Source organism: Entelurus aequoreus, linkage group LG12 (genome assembly GCF_033978785.1).
Source record: "Entelurus aequoreus isolate RoL-2023_Sb linkage group LG12, RoL_Eaeq_v1.1, whole genome shotgun sequence".
Taxonomy (NCBI): Eukaryota; Metazoa; Chordata; class Actinopteri; order Syngnathiformes; family Syngnathidae; genus Entelurus; species Entelurus aequoreus.
Window position 1 is genome coordinate 70,181,814 of NC_084742.1, and position 22,930 is coordinate 70,204,743.

The 22,930-nt window shown below is 38.7% G+C and overlaps 1 protein-coding gene across 4 annotated transcripts in view; it reads left to right on the forward strand.

The window, feature by feature from the left end:
- Positions 1 to 22,930, forward strand: part of ccdc146 (coiled-coil domain containing 146) — a 118,687-nt gene that overhangs the window by 22,066 nt on the left and 73,691 nt on the right. For all 4 annotated transcript variants that reach the window (XM_062066575.1, XM_062066576.1, XM_062066574.1 and 1 more), the window contains exons 3-5: positions 16,779 to 16,861; positions 18,897 to 19,112; positions 20,954 to 21,011. In XM_062066575.1, coding sequence (XP_061922559.1) covers positions 16,779 to 16,861; positions 18,897 to 19,112; positions 20,954 to 21,011 — 357 coding nt within the window. The remainder of the gene's footprint in view (positions 1 to 16,778; positions 16,862 to 18,896; positions 19,113 to 20,953; positions 21,012 to 22,930) is intronic.

Here is a 22,930-nt window from a genome sequence, read left to right on the forward strand (position 1 = left end):
GAACGTCCACCGCCGTTTTATACCCGTGTCTGAAGAGAGCATTTCATAATCAAATCAAATCAACTTTATTTATAAAGCACATTTAAAATTTACCACAGGGGTAGCCAAAGTGCTGTACAATGGGCAGGTTAAAAGATAATACGAGAACCGAGCAAACACAACACAACACAAACAGAACACGATAAAAAATAAATAAATAAAACATAAAAACAGGTTCACAGCAGGTGTATTATGGGGCGCCATTGCAGGATGGATATCACTCAGTGTTAAGAGCCATGGAATAAAAGTATGTTTTTAAGAGAGATTTAAAAACAGGAAGAGAGGAGGCTTGTCTAACACTCAGAGGTAGGTCGTTCCAGAGCTTGGGAGCAGCAGCGGCGAAAGCTCTGTCACCTCTAAGCTTCAGCCTTGTGTCTGGGACCGTCAGTAGCAGCTGATCGGCTGATCTTAGGGATCGGGTGGGGCAGTAAAGATATGTTGGCGCGAGGTTGTTTAGACATTTAAAAACAAATAAAAGGAGTTTAAAATTGATTCGGTAATGCACAGGGAGCCAGTGAAGGGACGCTAATATAGGGGTGATGTGCTCACGTCTGCGGGTCTGTGTTAGCAGACGAGCAGCAGAGTTGTGCACGAGCTGCAGGCGGGCGAGGGAGGCCTGGCTAATGCCTACATACAGGGCATTGCAGTAGTCAAGACGAGTCGAGATAAAGGCGTGGATCAATTTCTCGAGATCATGTCCTGATAGAAGCGGTTTCACTTTCGCTATTTGGCGTAATTGATAAAAGCTTTTTTGAACGACGGTGCTGATTTGTTTTTCGAATTTAAAATCTGAGTCGAACTTTACCCCCAGGTTTGTGACACAGTCGCTGAGATACGGGGTCAGAGTGCCGAGGTCAACGTTGGGGGAGGGAGAGCGACTTCTGTTTTGTCTTCATTTAGGCTAAGGAAGTTAGCTGAAAGCCAGGCTTTGATGTCGTGCAGGCAGTCAATAAGACGTTGAACCGTGTTCAACGTCTAATGCTAAAAAATGTTTTCTCAAAGAATCCATAAACTGATTTTAAAAGTGATGTGGGATATGGATCTAAAAAGCAGGTTGTTGGGTATGCTTGAGAGACAACTAAGTGTCCTTGTGTCAACCATTTTAAAAGTCTCCAGTGTTTCCTCAGGCAAGGACAAAACAGATCAGGTGTGTTCGTAGATAGCATTTTCTATGATAGGAGACTAGATCTAACGTCCTTGATCTTGGTTCTGAAGTGGTCGGCAAAATCCCTGCAAAGAGCGTCAGATGGTCTTTTAAAAGCTATTAAAATTTGTACTCTGCAAAAGTGGAAAAGAGAAACAGGGGGCTGTGTTTATGGCCTCTGATGAGTTGTGAGTAATGGGAAAGTATTGCCTGTTAAACTGCGTTATTGTAGGCCTTAAGTTGTTGACACTGAGAGTGAATAGTTCATTTTGATTCCCTCAATCTCCTCTCGGCACTCCGGCAATTTATTTTCAGTTTATGTAATTCCGCGTTGTTTCTCCACAGAGGGCGCCGTAGGTTTTGTTTTGATTGTTTTCGTTAAATGTGGAGCAACTGAGTCCAGAGTTGATTTCAGTTTGTTGTTAAAATGATCAACAACATAACATCACATGGTGCAGGTAAAATTTCAGCAGGAGTGTTCTGTAAAATTATGTTTTTAGGTAGCTTTGTCTCATGGGGGGGGCTCCTGTGAGAATGGTGACATTAAAAACACACAGCCGTGTTCAGACACAGAGGACACATCAACGGACAGGCAGGCCATGGCTTTAGACCAGGTCCAGGGTGTGTCCTCTGTTGCGAGTCTGCTGTGTGACGGGCTGCTTTAAAATCCAAACAATTTGGTCGCTTCTCCCTTCTTCTCGCTGCGCTCATTGTTGTCTTTGCCAACAAGAGTCTTCAATAACAGCAAAATCATCCATTTTAGTCCTCGTTCATATGTACTGTATTTTGAATTGTTTCCTGCACATAAAACTATCATTATTCTCTACAAAATGTATTTGTGTTAATATTTGATTGAACTGATTATTCAGATTTGGCTAATTTCTAGTGGGAAAATTGCTTTGATTTTCGTACGACTTGGCATTCATCAGACCTTTTGAAATGGATTACAAAAGAAAACCGAGGTACTACTGTATTGAAATTCACCGATCTAATACTTTTTTATAAATGTGATATTGTCCTTTCTTTTGTGACTGCCTATTCTATCTATCTACAAAACCCAAAACCATTGAAGTTGGCATGTTGTGTAAATCGTAAATAAAACCAGAATACAATGATTTGCAAATCCTTTTCAACCTATATTCAATAGAATGGACTGCAAAGACAAGATATTTCATGTTCGAACTGAGAAACGTTATTTTTTGCAAATATTAGCTCATTTGGAATTTGATGTTTCAAAAAAGCTGGCACAAGTGGCAAAAAAAGACTGAGAAAGTTGAGGAATCCTCATCAAACACTTATTTGGAACATCCCACAGGTGAACAGGCTAATTGGGAACAGGTGGGTGCCATGATTGGGTATAAAAGCAGCTTCCATGAAATGCTCAGTCATTCACAAACAAGGATGGGGCGAGGGTCACCACTTTGTCAACAAATGCGTGACAAAATTGTTGTACAATTTAAGAACATTTCTCAATGAGCTATTGCAAGGAATTTAGGGATTTCACCATCTACGCTCCATAATATCATCAAAAGGTTCACAGAATCTGGAGAAATCCCTGCACATAAGCGATGATATTACGGACCTTTGATCCTCAGGCGGTACTGCATCAAAAACCGACATCAGTGTGTAAAGGATATCACCACATGGGCTGAGGAACACTTCAGAAAACCACTGTCAGTAACTACAGTTCGTCGCTACATACTACTACTATACTACTACTACTACTATACTATGCAAAGCGAAAGCCATTTATCAACAACACCCAGAAACACTGATGCAAAGTGGAAAAGTGTCCTGTGGTCTGATGAGTCCACATTTCAAATAGTTTTTGGAAACAAAGAGGAAAAGAGCTATCTGGATTGTTATATGTGCAAAGTGTAAAAGCCAGCATGTGTGATGGTATGGGGGTGTATTAGTGCCCAAGACATGGGTAACTTACACATTTGTGAAAGCACCATTCATGCTGAAAGGTACATACAGGTTTTGGAGCAACATTTGCCATGTTTTGCACAGATTTTCCTCCATGCGGCCCCTGAGCTAAAATGAGCTTGACACCCCTGCACTAACACAAATCAAAATGTCTAAAAAGGAGTAAGACGACGAGGGGCCCAAGGCAAACCTAGTTTTTGGGGCCCTCCACATAACAAAAACAACATGGTAATTTACCAGTTTTTGTTTATTGTCAGTTAAATTTTTCAAACCTAAATATATAACAAGAACACCACGAGCTAGCTTATGTTACCATTAAGGGTTTAACAAAAGTTTTTGAAGTGTCCGTATTTTTCTCAATTACTAATTATATTGAACAGAAATTGCTCACATAAGTGCTCACACACAAAAGCAGTCCCAGATATGATATGATATGAAGCAATATGATATGATTTTCTCTAAAAAGGCTAAAAAAATGTATACTTACTATTTAATAATAACAGTTTTGTTTTAAACATCCATCCATCCATTTTACAATATAATTACAACACTTTATGTACATATTTATATACAGATTTGAACAATAAGTTATTCACTGAAATATATTTATTAATTGTGGTTCTTACAAAAAATATATCTTATAAAATATAAAAGCTAAAATATGTCTTAAAGCTCTGCCCCTTTAATTAGTACATACTAAATAATTGAACTTTAGCCTACCATATTATTTACCAGCAACATAAAGTGAAACAGAGGCAGAGGTGTCCTGCCACAGTCAGTAACAAATAAACAGAAAACAGTAGTGGTCAAATACAAATAAGGCGACAAGAGAAGTATCCTACACTTCTCTTTTGTAAAGTAAATCTGAACAGCCTATATGGGCATCTACATCAACTATATGATTTGCCTGAGAAGCTGGACAGGACAAAAAATATATGTATATATATATATATATATATATATATATATATATATATATATATATATATATATATATATATATATATATATATATATACCTTTTTTTTTTTTTTTTTTAAATTTGTGGCGGACGTAATTCTTTCGTGACGGGCCGCCACAAAAAAATGAATGTGTGGGAAACACTGTACTTGTTGAATTGTGGAAGTGTGTAAACAAGTGATGTTCCTCCACAGAACTCATGAAGCGCGTCCGACACAAATAAACCATTACTGTTAACTTTTTCTTGCTGCAGTGTTGAATATATATATATTTTTTTTACGTGCGCCAACAGAATATTTCGAGATTCCTAACAATAATTCCACATGGACAGAAGTGAAGCCCTGATGGAACAGCCGCGGGAAATATTACAACTGAAGGGCTCTCGCCTCTCACCTTGATTCAGTCTGGCTCCGGGCGCAACGCCAAATCAAAAAGTCAATACCATAACATGACCGGGGCGATACACAGATAGAGAGAGATGATGATTCCCTCTCCACACGGCGATGATGATTATTTTTCTCATTGAGGTTGCGGCCTCGTAAACCCCCATGCCATCTTTTTTCACGTGCGCTGACCAGACAGCTCATTAGGTTTTACCTGGACTGTGCAATGAAAGGCAATAAAATTCTGCCCTTACTAGACAATCACGCCCGGTTTTGACACGAAAAGGTTTATTACTGTAGGTGTAGTTTGATCTGCGACGCTTCATCTGTTTCTACTGTTTTAGCCTTTCATCTCTCAGTCTGATGCACCCCCAACTTAGTATTTCAGGGAGCTATTTTACACCTCTTCATGCTCCATCCACCTATTTGTGCCTACATGTGGAGGTCCAGCCAGCCTGCTGTCTGCACGCATATAATTTAGCGATCGTCTCGCTTCAAAGATCCACGTGTTACGCATTCACCCCATAAAACCTTGCAATTCCCTTTTAACTGCTGCAGATAAGTCAGGAGCGGCAAGGCTTCCTCGGAACCGCCTTTGGGCTGTTTCAGATAAAACACCCAATCTGCGCCAATGCTGCCAAGATGTCTTCTGCGTCACCGCCGCGTCGTCCGTGATAGGGAAAATTACAACACGCCTTATTTTGGTGAATCATCTGTGGAAACGAAAACTATTCGAGTTGTTTTCTTTCCTGGAGGATGAGTGCAAGAGCCCATTGCTCACAATAGGAGTTTCAACATAGAAGGATGTGACACATTTACAGGGAAGTTGCTGATATTGCTCTATTTGGAGCGCTTAGTGCAGGGGTGTCAAACTGGTTTTCATTGAGGGCCACATGGCAGTTATGGCTGCCATCAGAGGGCCGCTTGTAACAGTAAATGGGTTATACTTGTAAAGCGCTTTTCTACCTTCAAGGTAGGGCTGGGCTATATATCGATACACTCGATATATCGCGGGGTTGTCTCTGTGCGATATAGAAAATGACTATATCGTGATATTCGAGCATACGTTCTCACGCAGTTCCTTTCACAGCGGGCATTACACTACAGGCTCTTCTCACTCTTTGTTGCCTCTCCTTCTCACAGAGACTTAAAACAAGCGCACCTTGTTACATACGTCACATACGTATACGCCCTCGCGGAGCAGAGAGGTAGCGGCGTGGGTAACGTTAGCTGTGGTGCGGGTGGTAATACGAAAGAAGGTGCGAATCTGGTAAAAAATGAAGGAAGAATTAATTCCCAAGAAAAACAGCAGGGGGTCCATCGTCTGGCGGTGGTTTGGCTTCAAGCGGGAATATGTTGAACAGACAACCGTAATAAGTCAAGTGTGGGGCAAAAGCGTTGCTACAAAAAGTAGCATTACTGCTACTATGTAGCATCATTTGAAAAGTCACCCGCTAGAGAATGAAGAGTGCTTACTCCACCTGTCAACATCTCCGTTCGGTGCCACACCCACAAAATGCCCAAGCAACCATTTGCAGATCAACACCGTATGAAACAAATAGTCAACAACAGAACCTACCATTGATTAATTGATTGATTGAGACTTTTATTAGTATTTTGCACAGTGAAGTACATATTCCGTACAATTGACCACTAAATGGTAACACCCGAATAAGTTTTTCAACTTGTTTAAGTCGGGGTCCACTTAAATTGATTCATGATACAGATATATACTATCATATATACTATCATCATAATACAGTCATCACACAAGATAATCACATTGAATTATTTACATTATTTACAATCAGGGGTGTGGGGGGGTGGGTGGGGGAGGGGGTAGGATATGGACAGCAAGTAGTGGACATAGAGAGAGAGAGAGAGATCAGGGGCCGTACTTATCAAGCTTCTTAGAATGACTCCTAAGAAGTCTGCTAAGAGTTGACTTAAGGGTAAATAAATTCTTCGCTGAAAGCTGCACTTAAAAGTTAGTTATCAAGCGTCTTACTCACACTTTCAGCGAAGTGTAGGACTGAATCTTAAGTGTCACACTCAGAGCTGAATTACGACATTACTATGTGCCGTAAACAGAATTTTAGGTGACGTCATTTCTGTGTCCATAGAAATGACCAATCACGGAAGGGAATCCCTTGTCTAAGAATAAAGAAATATCTTGGAAATATTTAAGTGGACAATGGGAGTGTATATTTTGACAATAAACTACAAAATAATACAAAACAAACTAGTCCCCGCCGGCACTCACGCTACCGCTCCCTCTCTTCTCTCGCCCACACACTCACTGACGTCACTCACCTCACGGCCACACACATACGCTACTGTCATAACATTTTCTTTCCAATTCATTAATTAGGCAACTAATTTGAAACTGGTGTGGGTGGCTCTATATATACTAGCCCACTGCAGCCACATGCAGAAATCAACAAGGAATCGAAAAGTATTAAATCTGTGACAAAATTAATATCCGCTCTGTCTAAACGATACCGTTTGATCAGCTGCTCGTCATAAAAAAAAACAAAAAAACATTGTTCCGTTCCCTGAACGTTCGCGCACGTCTCTCTCGCCTCAGTGCCATCCCCTGCTGGCAACTCCTAACCACTTAAGACACCTCTGAAAGTCTCTTAAATATCGTGGAGAGTAGGAGTGATTCTTAGACTTAAGAACGTTGATAAAAAGCTTTTATTCTTAAGTTTGAGAGTAGGACTAAATTTCGCAAATTCTCAGGACTTAAGTGTAAAATGGCACTCTAAGAAGCTTGATAAGTACGGCCCCAGAAGGCATAAGAAAAAGTATCTGCATTTGATTGTTTACATTTGATTATTAGCAATCCGGGGAGGGTGTTAGTTTAGGGTTGTAGCTGCCTGGAGGTGAACTTTTATTGCGGTTTTGAAGGAGGATAGAGATGCCCTTTCTTTTATACCTGTTGGGAGCGCATTCCACATTGATGTGGCATAGAAAGAGAATGAGTTAAGACCTTTGTTAGATCGGAATCTGGGTTTAACGTGGTTAGTGGAGCTCCCCCTGGTGTTGTGGTTATGGCGGTCATTTACGTTAAGGAAGTAGTTTGACACGTACTTCGGTATCAGGGAGGTGTAGCGGATTTTATAGACTAGACCACATAGCGAAGGACATACACGATTTGATGTCCTATTATGCAGATCATTTTTATTTGACACTTATTGAAATATCTTGAGTGCACAAAAGTGCACTTTATTTGTTTTAAACTATTGTAGTGGCGTTCTGTACAAAAAGTGCACTTTAATTGAGTGTTGTTTTGATATGTCATCTTAGTGACATCATGCACAAAAGTGCACTAATAGCTTGTTTTAAAATGTCTCTGACAATCTTGCACTTTCTGTTTTGGAAATGACATGAATGTTTGTGCCACTGCTTAATAACTGTTTCATAAATACAGTTTGACTTAGTTGTGATTTCCCTCTCTGCATGAAAGTTGAAAATGAGCATATATTAATGCAGTATGAACAAGAATGTTTTAATGTAGACTAGGGCTGCAACTAACGATTAATTTGATAATCGATTAATCTGTCGATTATTACTTCGATTAACCGATTAATAATCGGATAAAAGAGACAAACTACATTTCTATCCTATCCAGTATTTTATTGGAAAAAAACAGCATACTGGCACCATACTTATTTTGATTATTGTTTCTCAGCTGTTTGTAAATGTTGCAGTTTATAAATAAAGGTTTATTTTAAAAAAAATAAATAAATAAAAAAAAATTTTAATAAAAAAAAACAAAACAAAAAAAAACTCTGCGCATGCGCATAGCATAGATCCAAAGAATCGATGACTAAATTAATCGGCAACTATTTTAATAATCGATTTTAATCGATTAGTTGTTGCAGCCCTAATGTAGACACATAGAATCATCATACTGCTGTGATTATATGCATCAAGTATTCATTCAAGGCTAAGGCAAAATATCCACATATATATCGTGTATCGTGACATGGCCTAAAAATATCCAGATATAAAAAAAAAAGGCCATATCGCCCAGCCCTACTTCAAGGTACTCAAAGCGCTTTGACACTATTTCCACATTCACACACACATTCACACACCGATGGCGGGAGCTGCCATGCAAGGCGCTAACCAGCAGCCATCAGTGAATAATGGATGAATTTGCCTCTGGTTTTCATTATTAATTGTATAAATTGTTTTAAGTAGACTGTCGATTTTACAGTAAAAAATTTACATTTACAAAATTTAACTGTAAAATATAGTGTTTATTTTTATTTTTTTTACAACATTTTATGGGGGGGGGGTTTACGGAAAAAGCTGGCAGCTAAGTTGCCAGAATTTTACTATTAAATTCAAGAAACTCTTCAAACTTAAAGTGTTTACAAAGTACAAAGAAGAAGAACCATGACAAACATTCTCAATTTATTTCATCCATCCATTCATTCATTCTTAAAGTAATCTTACTTATCTCACCATATGAAATATGACATACTTCACCAATTATTATTATTAAATTCTTACTATTATTTATTTATTTATTTTTGTTGTGATTACTTATGGAGTTTATTGTGAAAAAATTGTGAACAGGAAGTGAACAAAAAGTTTTGCAACTGTTATGTAAAGAAAAGGGGTAGGATTAAATAAGCTCTGTTTCTTCCTACTCCTTTTCGAACATGTTGAAAAGAAACTGGAAATTGTGATGTATCATGTTGTATGCTTGCATGTTCCAAATAAACTCAAACTCAAACTCAAACTCAAATTTACATTGGTTTTTACAACATTATATTGTTAAAGGAAAAACAGTACACTTTCTTTTTTTTATTCTGGAAATTTAGCCGCCAGTTTTTCTACCGTAAAAACAAATGTACCGTCTTTCTATTTACAGTAATACTCCATTAAAAACAACAACCGTATATTACAGTCAAAAACTGGCAGCTCAGTTTCAACATAATTTTAACGCAAAAAAACAGTAGTAGTTTTTTTTTTCAATTTACAGTAATATTAAAGTTAAAGTACCAATGATGGTCACACACACACTAGGTGTGGTGAAATTGGTCCCCTGCATTTGACCCATCCCCTTGTTCACCCCCTTGGAGGTGAGGGGAGCAGTGAGCAGCAGCGGTGGCCGCGCCTGGGAATAATTTTTGGTGATTTAACCCCCAATTCCAACCCTTGATGCTGAGTGTCAAGCAGAGAGGTAATGGGTCCCATTTTTATAGTCTTTGGTATGACTCGGCCGGGGTTTGAACCTACAACCTACCGATCTCAGGGCGGACACTCTAACCACTAGGCCACTGAGTAGTAGTAATATGTTGGCCCTAGTGTGTGAATGTGAGTGTGAATGTTGTCTGTCTATCTGTGTTGGCCCTGCGATGAGGTGGCAACTTGTCCAGGGTGTACCCCGCCTTCCGCCCGATTGTAGCTGAGATAGGCTCCAGCAACCCCAGTAGAAAATGGATGGATGGATGCTGTAAAGAACCATGTAGAATTTATTGTCATTTTTATGAATTTGATGGGTAGTTTGCTGTAAAGTTAAGTATGTTTATTTATTGTTATTTAGACAAAAACATGTTTGGAAAGAATGGTAATAAACTGTAATATTTGTTGCAATATTGGATACTATTCAAGTTTAAAAGGTATGTAATTTCAAGCAGTACATATATTTTTTCTGTCAAATTGAAAAATGTTAATTACATTTTGTGAGAAAATATCAAGTACTTTATTGACGCATATCATTTCCAGGTGTTTGCGGGCCAGATAAAATGATGTGGCGGGCCAGATCTGGCCCCCGGGCCTTGAGTTTGACACCTGTGGCTTAGCGTGCTTGTTAGCTCAATGACATAATGGAATGAATGGTGGTCATCGTGGTAGCCTTACAGTCAGAAGAGTGAGGGTATGAACTAGAGATGCCGATAAATGCTTTAAAATGTAATATCGGAAATTATTGGTATCGTTTTTTTTAATTATCAGTATCGTTTTTTTAATTTTATTTTATTTTTATTAAATCCACATAAAAAACACAAGATACACTTACAATTAGTGCACCAACCCAAAAAACCTCCCTCCCCCATTTACACTCATTCACACAAAAGGGTTGTTTCTTTCTGTTATTAATATTCTGCTTCCTACATTATATATCAATATATATCAATACAGTCTGCAAGGGATACAGTCCGTAAGCACACATGATTGTGCGTGCTGCTGCTCCACTAATAGTACTAACCTTTAACAGTTCATTTGACTATTTTTTAGGGATGTCCAATAATGGCTTTTTGCCGGTATCCGATATTCCGATATTGTCCAACTCTTTAATTACCGATACCGATATCAACCGATACCGATATCAACCGATATATGCAGTCGTGAAATTAACACATTATTATGCCTAATTTGGACAACCAAGTATGGTGAAGATAAGGTACTTTTTAAAAAAAAAAAAAAAAATACGATAACTAAATTAAAAACATCTTCTTGAATAAAAAAGAAAGTAAAACAATATAAAAACAGTTACATAGAAACTAGTAATTAATGAAAATGAGTAAAATTAACTGTTAAAGGTTAGTATTATTAGTGGAGCAGCAGCACGCACAATCATGTGTGCTTACGGACTGTATCCCTTGCAGACTGTATTGATATATATTGATATATAATGTAGGAAGCACAGACTGTATCCCTTGCAGAATGTATTGATATATATTGATATATAATGTAGGGACCAGAATATTGATAACAGAAAGAAATGGGGGGAGGGAGGTTTTTTGGGTTGGTGCACTAATTGTAAGTGTATCTTGTGTTTTTTATGTTGATTTAATAAAAAAATAAATTTAAAAAAAAAAAAACCCGATACAGATAATAAAAAAACCGATACCGATCATTTCCGATATTACATTTTAACGCATTTATCGGCCGATAATATCGGCAGGCCGATATTATCGGACATCCCTACTAATTTTCATTAATTACTAGTGTCTATGTAACTGTTTTTATATTGTTTTACATTCTTTTTTATTCAAGAAAATGTTTTTAATTTATTTATATTATTTTTTATTTATTAAAAAAAAAAAAAAAAGACCTTATCTTCACCATACCTGGTTGTCCAAATTAGGCATAATAATGTGTTAATTCCACGACTGTATATATCGGTATCGGTTGATATCGGTAATTAAGGGTTTGGTCAATATCGGAATATCGGATATCGGCAAAATGCCATTATCGGACATCCCTAGTATGAACCTTTGTTTTGCATGTTGTCCTGTATGTGCATTTGGCTGGGGGTGTACAGTACAGCGCCTGTTGCCCAAAGTCAGCTGGGATAGGCTCCAGCTTACCCATGAGTCCAATGAGGACAAGCGGTATGGAACAGTAATGGGTAGGAGAAAGAAAAAAAAAAAAGATCATCTCCTAGAAGTCAGGTTGCCTTTTAGACAAGGTTATCCCCTCATTACCGCATCCCCAGCCCCGACCTGCCTGGCTGCCAAGATAAGAGCGGAGCACCTGTCCACCGTTTCCATCATCGTGACATACCAAAGTACCCGACACTACGGGGAGAAATTCACCCGTAACAACACTCTCGGCAAAGACGGAGCTCTGCACAAAAGGGGGAATTACCTGCTTTTTACTGCAGTACTCCAGCTGTATATCTTTCAGCGCTAATGGTAGCTTTTTAATCCTTTAGAGGTGTAACCGTTGCTTTATATGGGGGGTTTTCAAACCTTTGTTTTTTATTAGCGATCTTTCTTTCTTTACACCGATGAGGTTGATAAACACTTGTCCAACATTTTGGTGCTGCCACAGTGGTGATGGCAATGATACAGTTTATAGCTCAGTTGGTAGAGTGGCCATGCCAGCAACTTGAGGGTTCCAGGTTCGATCCCCGCTTCCGCCATCCTAGTCACTCCCGTTGTGTCCTCGGGCAAGACACTTTACCCACCTGCTCCCAGTGCCACCCGCACTGGTTTAAATGTAACTTAGATATTGGGTTTCACTATGTAAAAGCGCTTTGAGTCGCTAGAGAAAAGCGCTATATAAATATAATTCACTTCACTTTATTTCGAACGTGCTCACAAAGTCGTATGCTTGTATACACTAACACCTAGGGAATGAATGATCTACGGCCCCCGGGATGATATTTGATTAGTATTAGCAGGCCTGGCCTTAACCAATCTGGCGCCCTAGGCAAGATTTTAGGTGGCGCCCCCCCACATCGGCAGTGAAGTGTATATACTCACAAGAAACCGAATACCTTTGTCTTTGACCTTTTTTTTTAAAGCAAATTGACATATTATATTTAGTTTTGATGCCTTCAGTGACAATCTACAATGATAAACACATTTATTTTGTGTAATTTTGCAATGCAACTCTGAGTGACAACAAGCCGCCCTAACGGTGTTCGTCAACACCGTTCAATTGAACACCGTTCAATTATTGTAACGTCTATCGAGATGCTTCGAGGACACGAATTATATCGATCACTTTATTGAGCAAAACTGTTTATATTCGGCCATAACCACACCAAAAACATGAGTAAAACACTTCTATCTCGAAAAACTAGTCATTTTCTGCAGTACAAACCAGGCCAACACAAACTTGTCATCTGTCACCAACACGCATACCACTAAACCACTGGTGCGTTTATGGCCACACAAATAGTCGGACAACTCAAACACCACACAAAGTTACACTATGACTCCTCAGTCATACGTGCGCTTATTTTACTGTCATTTATTATTAATGTTAATTTATTGATATTAATCATGGAATGCTGTTATTAGAGAAAGTTACAGGAATGCACACTTCATCCTATGCTTACATTTCATTGTGCAACATGAGGATGTTTAAGGGGAACTAAATGTGAACTCTGAAATACAATTTTAAAAGTTATGCAGTTCAAATAATAACACAGCATAACGAATAAAGTCATTTATTAATTATTACTATTTATTGTATGCTATTTATTATATTATTAATGATTATATATTTATTATTATATTTTAATTGATTTCAAACACTGAAGTATATTGAGCTAGTGGCGTGAATAACAATATAGCTCGACTACGAGTGACTGCCGATGATGATGACAATGTAAATAGTCATGAAAATAAAGAAAATTGAATGAGAAGGTGTGTCCAAACTTTTGGCCTGTACTGTGTGTGTGTTACGTGGGGTGTATTAACTGGAAGCTGGAAGATGGTGGGAAGTAATGCTTACAACATTTTTGAAAAGATAGCGCCTTCTAGGCAGCGACGTAAAGGTTGCAAACAACCCCTTAAAAAAGTGTAAGCCATTTTTCGGAGACCATTTTTTTGTTTGCACAGTTTGACGGTAATGCTATTATTGATAGGGCCGGAAGTGGGTGACTGGTGGTAAAAAAGAGAACTCTTGACGGTGGTGGTGTTGGAACGAGAGACGAGACTCTTTACAATACAAGAAAAAAAGTGCCTCTTGAGTTTCTGCCTGCCAACCTACATTTCTGCTGAGCTTGCACTACATCTTACCAGACCCTGGGCCTCAATAGTTTATCATTTGGAGCTCATATTTGTGATGAAAAGAGTCACTTTCCACCTCTGCATCCTGTCAGGCAGCAACGCTGCTGCTGACTGGTGCTGTTGTAGAGCGCCTACATCAGAGGTGTCAAAGTGGTTTTCACTCAGGGCCACTTCGCAGTTATGTTGGGCCCCAGAGGGCCGCTTTTAACAATCAATACTATTATTATACAATTTTTTTTTTTTTTTTTTTTTTATAATGTCCTGCCCAGCTTCTCAGGCAAATCATATAGCAGATGTAGATGCCCGTATCGGCTGTTCAGATTTACTTTACAAAAGAGAAGTGTAGGATACTTCTCTTGTTGCCTTACTTGTATTTTGACTTTATTAAATGTATTTATATTATCATTTGGTGCAGCCGGGCCGGAGCAGGAGGGGATAGAAAGAGAGAAAAAGGAAGACAGAGGGGGGAATTGTGGGGACAAGAGGGGGATTAGACAGAGAGACAAAAACAACAACAGCAAACACAACAACAACAACAACAGAGCAACATCAGCAAATACGACATGTACAAATATGATGGTAAAAGTAATAGCAAATAAGCAGTTAGCGAAAATTTTAAAAAAAATACAGAAATGACAATGAGCATTATTACACTAAAAATGGAGCAATATGAATACCAATAGAAATAGTGCTATTGATAATAAACAATACCAGTACTTTACCTTTATTATCACCAATACAATTGTTCAAATGCAACAATACATATACGTAATGATAACTTGACATACGAAAGAATGCAGAAAAATGGAGGGGAAGAAAGAGAAGCAACCTACATTAACCTTGTAGATTGTTATAGTAACAATAGGTTAAGCTTTGTCAGTGTGCCATGTGTTATACCCAGTTTACCCTAGGGCAACAACGTTAATATATGTTTGATGAAACGTGATTATGTGCATGAGTGTATGTGTGCATATGTACTTGTATATGTACAGTATGTGTATGTGTGCTTGTACAGTGAATGTATATGTACAGTATGTGTATATGTGTGTACAGCGAATGTATATGTACATTATACAATTTTTTAAAGCATTTTATTTGTAGATTTTTCTTTTTAACTAAAATGTAAAGAAAAATATGGTAAGTTGCAATAATTTCACCTCAAAATGTAGTGAATATTACTGTAAATGGACAAACAGTACTGCTGTTTTTATGGTAAAAAAAAAAAAGAAAAGAAAAAGGCAGCACAGTTGCCAGAATTTTACTTGTTTTATTTTATTAGTTTTTTTTACTGTAATAAAAAAACATTTTGGCACCTGAGCTGCCAGTTTTTTTTTGTTTTTTTTTTATTTTTTACCGTAAATCAACAACTGTAGATTTTTTGGTGTATTACTGTAAATGCCAAAACGGCACCACAGTTTATTACAGTAAAAAAAAGTGCCATTTTTTTTATTTGGAGAAAAATGCTGTAAAAACCACAGTAAATTTCACAATTTTACAATGAAATCTATTGCTACTTTTACATTGCACAATTTGATGGATAACTTGCTTTGAAATTATTATTATTAGTAGTATTTATTTCTATTTAAAATTGGTCTGAATGTTTGATAATATATTTTTGCATAAGACAATATTTAAGTTAACATAATTTGCGATTACATTTTTTTTATTTTATTTTTTTACTTTTCTGAGGGAACTCTCCTGAAGGAATCAATAAAGTACTATCTATCTACATGGAGTTTGAGTTTGAGTTTGAGTTTGAGTTTGAGTTTATTTCGAACATGCAAGCATACAACATGATACATCACAATTTCCAGTTTCTCTTTTCAACATGTTCGAAGAGGAGTAGGAAGAAGCAGAGCTTATTTAATCCTACCCCTTTTCTTTTACATAACAGTTGCTAAACTTTTTTGTTCACTTCCTGTTCTCAATTTATTCACAATGTACTCCATAAGTAATCACAATAAAAATAAATAGATAAATAATAATTGGTGAAGTAAGTTACATTTCATATGATGAGATAAGTAAGATTATTTTGAGAGTGAAAGAATGGATGCATATCTTTTTTCTCTCCCAAAATAGAAAGAAAGAATACATTTAGTAAGTTACAGTACTTTATTGATACATATTATTTCCAGGGCCAAATAAAATGAAGTAGCGGGCCACATCTGGCCCCCGGGCCTTGAGTTTGACACCTGTGACCTACATTCTGTGTGACTGAGAAAAAGGTTGAGTTTGTTTTAATGAAAAACTGTTTTCGTATCACCTCCTCCTCTTCTCCGCTCCACTAAAATTCCCCAAACCACGTCGACAAGTTTGTTTTGGAAAGATCTTGTTGAATCAAGTCTACATATGCGCAGAGGGGCGTAGCTGTCGAAACGTTCATTATTGATGTATTTTTAAGCGCACAGATGAAGACAAAACTAAATAAATATCTGTTTTAAATAGAATACAACTTTTCTGAGACATTTGGTGGCCCCTGGAAATCTGCTAAAAAAAAATAAGCATTTTTTTTGGCTAAGTCTGTTTTGAGGAACCGTGGACCTTTTAGGGCCAAGTCCTTTTTGGATGAGCTTTGAGAGGCTACTTTTCATGGATTATATCAGTAACAAGTAGATGGGCTCCAGACCCCCAGTTGGCCCAGTAAATGTAGGCCCATTAAAAAAAAAAAGCCGCTTTCTTCCCAGTAGTGCGATGTTTCGTGGGCAAAAGGCAGCACCAAATCAATTTGTGATTGTCCAAATGTATCTTTGGCGGATCGAAGCCACCACAAGTAGATGAAAGTATGAGGAACTCTGACTTCAGTATCACTAAATATGTCTGAATTCTGCCTTCCAGATGCTGTCACTGGGGAAAATCAGTGCAGACAAAGCGGCCAAGTTGAAAGCGCTCTACAGTGAGATGAGTGAAGCACTAAAAAGGTATGCTACTCTGTTTTGAATGAAAACAACCGTCTACGTCCCTTAAATGTTCCCGTTGATATGATGGAGCCAATGATTGCAAAGCTCAGGTGGGGAAGACGGGAAGTGTGATGTCGGACTTTTGTGCCAAAAAATATCCAGAGATTATTTGCTGTAGCATATTTGGCATACCGATAAACACTATTTTTCCGGTAAACTCACATTTTTCTCTTTTTTCCTGACTTTCCACTGTTCCTGTCTTTTCCCCGTACTTCCCCTCTGTCCCTTATTTTACGGAGAGTTTCCTTTTTATTTAAGTACAGTACAAATGTTGACAGGGGTGTACAAACCCCAAAAGCAGTGAAGTTGGCACGTTGTGTAAATGGTAAATAAAAACAGAATACAATGATTTGCAAATCCTTTTCAACTTATATTCAATTGAATAGACTGCAAAGACAAGATATTTAACGTTCAAACTGGAAAACGTTCTTTTTTGCAAATAATAGCTCATTTGGAATTTGATGCCTGCAACATGTTTGAAAAAAGCTGGCACAAGTGGCAAAAAAGACTGATAAAGTTGAGAAACGCTCATCAAACACTTATTTGGATCATCGCACAGGTGAACAGGCTAATTGGGAACAGGTGGGTGCCATGATTGGGTATAAAAGCAGCTTCCGTGAAATGCTCAGTCATTCACAAACAAGGACGGGGCGAGGGTCATCGCTTTGTGAACAAATGCCTGAGCAAATTGTCCAACAGTTTAAGAACAACATTTCTCAACCAGCTATTGCAAGGAATTTAGGGATTTCACCATCTAGGGTCCGTAATATCATTAAAAGGTTCAGAGAATCTGGAGAAATCACTGCATGTAAGCGGCAATGCCCGTGACCTTCCATCCCTCTGGCCGTACTGCATCAAAAAGCAATATCAGTGTGTAAAGGATATCACCACATGGGCTCAGGAACACTTCAGAAACCCACTGTCAGTAACTACAGTTTGTCGCTACATCTGCAAGTGCAAGTTAAAACGCTACTGTGCAAAGCCAAATCCATTTATCAACAACACCCAGAAACGCAGCCGGCTTCGCTGAGCCCAAGCTCATCCAAGATGGACTGATACAAAGTGGAAAAGTGTTCTGTGGTCTGACGAGTCCACATTTCAAATTGTTTTTGGAAACTGTGGACGTTGTGTCCTCCGGACCAAAGAGGAAAAGAACCATCCGGATTGTCATAGGCGCAAAGTGTAAAAGCCAGCATGTGTGATGGTATGGGGGTGTATTAGTGCCAAGGCATGGGTAACTTACACATCTGTGAAGGCACCATTAATGCTGAAAGGTACATGCAGGTTTTGGAGCAACATATGTTGCCATCCAAGCAAAGTTGTCATGGACGCCCCTGCTTATTTCAGCAAGACAATGCCAAGCCACGTGTTACAACAGTGTGGCTTCATAGTAAAAGAGTGCGGGTACTAGACTGGCCTGCCTATAGTCCAGACCTGTCTCCCATTGAAAATGTGTGGCACCTAAAATAGCAGAAGGGAGACCCCCGGACTGTTGAACAACTTAAGCTGTACATCAAGCAAGAATGGGAAAGAATTCCACCTGAAAAGTTTCAAAAATGTGTCTCCTCAGTTCCCAAACGTTTACTGAGTGTTGTTAAAAGGAAAGGCCATGTAACACGGTGGTAAAAATGCCCCTGTGCCAAATTTTTTGCAATGTGTTGCTGCCATTAAATTCTAAGTTAATGATTATTTGCAAAAATAAATTAAGTTTCTCAGTTTTAACATTAAATATCTTGTCTTTGCAATCTATTCCATTGAGTATGAGTTGAAAAGGATTTGAAATCATTGTATTCTGTTTTTATTTACGATTTACACAACATGCCAACTTCACTGGTTTTGTGTTTTGTGTTTTGAGCTTCCAAATACTCAGTTGCGACCACGCAACATAGCATTCTAGCATTTTTAAGGACAATTTGATGGGTACACCAGCACAGTCCATTGATAACCAATACCATGGTGTCAAATGATGAGGTTACGTCCTTATTTTCTCCGACAGTGCCCAGGAATCCGAGTTAAAGCTTTTGAAAGAGACAAAGAAGTTCCGTGCCGACCTAAAGAGGCTTCATGCCGACTTGGAGAGAACAGAAGAGCCCAATACCTCTGAGGAGCCCACGAGTGAGGCGGACAGACTGAGGCTTGAGCTCCTGCAGGCGTTCAATGAACTGAAAGCAGTGGAGGACAGGGACTACATGACACAGCATCAGCTCAAGTGGTGAGCCTTTTTCATGGAGCTATTTAAAAGGCAGTACCAGAGCTTGGGACAAATACGGTAATCACATTCAAGGCCTACTGAAAGCCACTACTAGCGACCACGCAGTCTGATAGTTTATATATCAATGATGCAATCTTAACATTGCAACACATGCCAATACGGCCGGGTTAACTTATAAAGTGACATTTTAAATTTCCCGCTAAACTTCCGGTTGAAAACGTCTATGTATGATGACGTATGCGCGTGACGTCAATCGTTAAACAGAAGTATTGGTACCCCATTGAATCCAATACAAAAAAGCTCTGTTTTCATCTCAAAATTCCACAGTATTCTGGACATCTGTGTTGGTGAATCTTTTGCAATTTGTTTAATGAACAATGAAGACTGCAAAGAAGAAAGCTGTAGGTGGGATCGGTGTATTAGCGGCTGGCTGCAGCAACACAACCAGGAGGACTTTGACTTGGATAGCAGACGCGCTAGCAGACACGCCAGCCAACGCTAGCCGCAGACCGCACGGATGATCGGGTGAAGTCCTTCGTCCTTCCGTCGATCGCTGGAACGCAGGTGAGCACGGGTGTTGATGAGCAGATGAGGGCTGGCTGGCGTAGGTGGAGCGCTAATGTTTTTAACATAGCTCAGTGAGGTCCCGTTGCTAAGTTAGCTTCAATGGCGTCGTTAGCAACAGCATTGTTAAGCTTCGCCAAGCTGGGAATTAATAACCGTGTAGTTACATGTCCATGGTTTAATAGTATTGTTGATCTTCTCTCTATCCTTCCAGTCAGGGATTTATTTATTTTGTTTCTATCTGCATTTGAGCCCGATGCTATTACGTTAGCTCAGTAGCTAAAGAGCTTCGCCGATGTATTGTCGTGGAGATAAAAGTCACTGTGAATGTCCATTTCGCGTTGTCGACTCTCATTTTCAAGAGGATATAGTATCCGAGGTGGTTTAAAATACAAATCCGTGATCCACAATAGAAAAAGGAGAAAGTGTGGAATCCAATGAGCCAGCTTGTACCTAAGTTACGGTCAGAGCGAAAAAAGATACGTCCTGCACTGCACTGTAGTCCTTCACTCTCACTTTCCTCATCCACAAATCTTTCATCCTCGCTCAAATGAATGGGGTAATCGTCGCTTTCTCGGTCCGAATCTCTCTCGCTGCATTGTAAACAACGGGGAAATGTGAGGAGTCCTTCCTCCGGTGACGTCACGCTAGGCAAGGCTAGGCAAGGCTTTTTTTTTTATCAGCGAGCAAAAGTTGCGACCTTTATCGTCGTCGTTCTCTACTAAATCCTTTCAGCAAAAATATGGCAATATCGCGAAATGATCAAGTATGACATATAGAATGGATCTGCTATCCCCGTTTAAATAAAGCAAATTCATTTCAGTAGGCCTTTCACACAGTTGATCCTAACAACAGTTGCCAGTGGAATTGAACATTTCCTCCCTGCAAAGTGTTTACTTGTCCGAGCGCTTTGACGTCAGTGTGGGGGGTTATTCCTGCTCCGCTCTCTCTCCTACTCTCAGTTGTCACCAGCCACTTTCCTCAATTCTGCCGCAGGCCTCGCTTTTCCTTCCTCCAAATCTCTCGCCGCCGCTATCGCTGCGTCCAAAGGGTCAGACGCACCCAGAGAAATGGAAAAGAACATCTTTTTTTGTTCCACTGGAGTCAGGCTGAGGTCACGGGAACACTGCCAGGCAACATGATAACATGCACCGCTGCTTCCTGAACATTCAGTCCTGTGACCACCTTTATTTAGAAAAAAAACAAAAATAACATCCACTTTGTAGTCCGTCCCCTCGTCGCAGACTCGCCTCACCTTACCTCACCCTTGTTTGCAGTCTCCGGGAAGAGAAGCGGTATCTGGTGAAGGAGAACAACATTCCGCTCCAACCTGATGTAAGTTCATCACAGCAGCTGTCAGGTGGAGTTACTGACATTTCGCCTGGGAGAGGTTGATTTTTAACTTCCATGCATCCAGTAGTGCCCTGTTGGAAACCATGAAGAGTGAACCTTAATAAATACCGTATTTTTCGGAGTATAAGTCGATCCGGAATATAAGTCGCACCGGCCGAAAATGCATAATAAAGAAGGAAAAAAACATATTGTATGTTTTTTTCCTTCTTTATTATGCATTTAGACTTATACTCCGAAAACTACGGTACTTAAAGACATGCTTGGCACGCGGAGGCGTAAACCGAACCGTTCGCATATAGAGGGGTTTGAAAGATCAGGGGCCGCACTTATCAAGCTTCTTAGAGTGCCATTTTACACTTAAGTCCTGAGAATTTGCGAAATTTAGTCCTACTCTCAAACTTAAGAATAAAAGCTTTTTATCAACGTTCTTAAGTCTAAGAATCACTCCTACTCTCCACGATATTTAAGAGACCTTCAGAGGTGTCTTAAGTGGTTAGGAGTTGCCAGCAGGGGATGGCACTGAGGCGAGAGAGACGTGCGCGAACGTTCAGGGAACGGAACAATGTGTTGTTTTTTTTGATGACGAGCAGCTGATCAAACGGTATCGTTTAGACAGAGCGGATATTATTTTTGTCACAGATTTAATACTTTTTGATTCCTTGTTGATTTCTGCATGTGTCTGCAGTGGGCTAGTATATATAGAGCCACCCACACCAGTTTCAAATTAGTTGTCTAATTAATGAATTGGAAAGAAAATGTTATGACAGTAGCGTATGTGTGTGGCCGTGAGGTGAGTGACGTCAGTGAGTGTGTGGGCGAGAGAAGAGAAGAGAGGGAGCGGTAGCGTGAGTGCCGGCGGGGACTAGTTTGTTTTGTATTATTTTGTAGTTTATTGTCAAAATATACACTCCCATTGTCCACTTCAATATTTCCAAGATATTTCTTTATTCTTAGACAACGGATTCCCTTCCGTGATTGGTCATTTCTATGGACACAGAAATGACGTCACCTAAAATTCCTTTTACGGCACATAGTAATTAGGGATGGGCGATACCACACTTTTAGGATTCGATACGATACCGATACTTTTTCTTGCATTTTCATCGATACCGATACCGATACCAATAATTTCTTATTGGCAATTTTTTGTCAGTCAAAAATATTATTACTATTGTTATTATTTAAGACAAATCACAAGACAAATACAGACCATTTATACCACATTTACTATGGTCAATATATAATAAAAGTAAAATTAAAATAAATAACATAAATATGAAAAATAAATTAAATATTATATATAATAATAACTATATATTATATATAATAATAATTAAATATTAGGGCTTTCCAATTAACAGTCAAATCCAAATTGCAAGAAGCTGCAGTTATTTTTTAAAGTTTGTGATATAATTAGCAATTAATGACATATGAAATAGGCTAATGTTTTCGAAATGTAAGAAATCATGTAACAGATTAAAACCAAAATCACATTCAATCATATATTCAAGATTTTCTTGGAAAAAAATAAAACTGTAATGCAAAGATGAAGAATCTCCAAATTGTATCTCTTTCTTTTCTTGTTTTAAATACTCAAGCAATTTTCAACTAACAGTAAATTCCCCTGTGTGGAAATTATTTGAATTTAGGATAATCATTTAAACAAAAATATTCAGTAAACATTACTAAAAAAACAAAAAAACAATGCCTGTTTTAAGTCAACAATTTGACAACACTGGATATGCCTGGCTGCATCGCTGTCGGGTGGCTGTGTGTGTGTGTGTGTGTGTGTGTGTGTGTGTGTGTGTGTGTGTGTGTGTGTGTGTGTGTGTGTGTGTGTTGCACGTTGACGACGCTCATTCGCTGTCTCCTGTCACGTGACTGGGCCAGCTCTATACTCT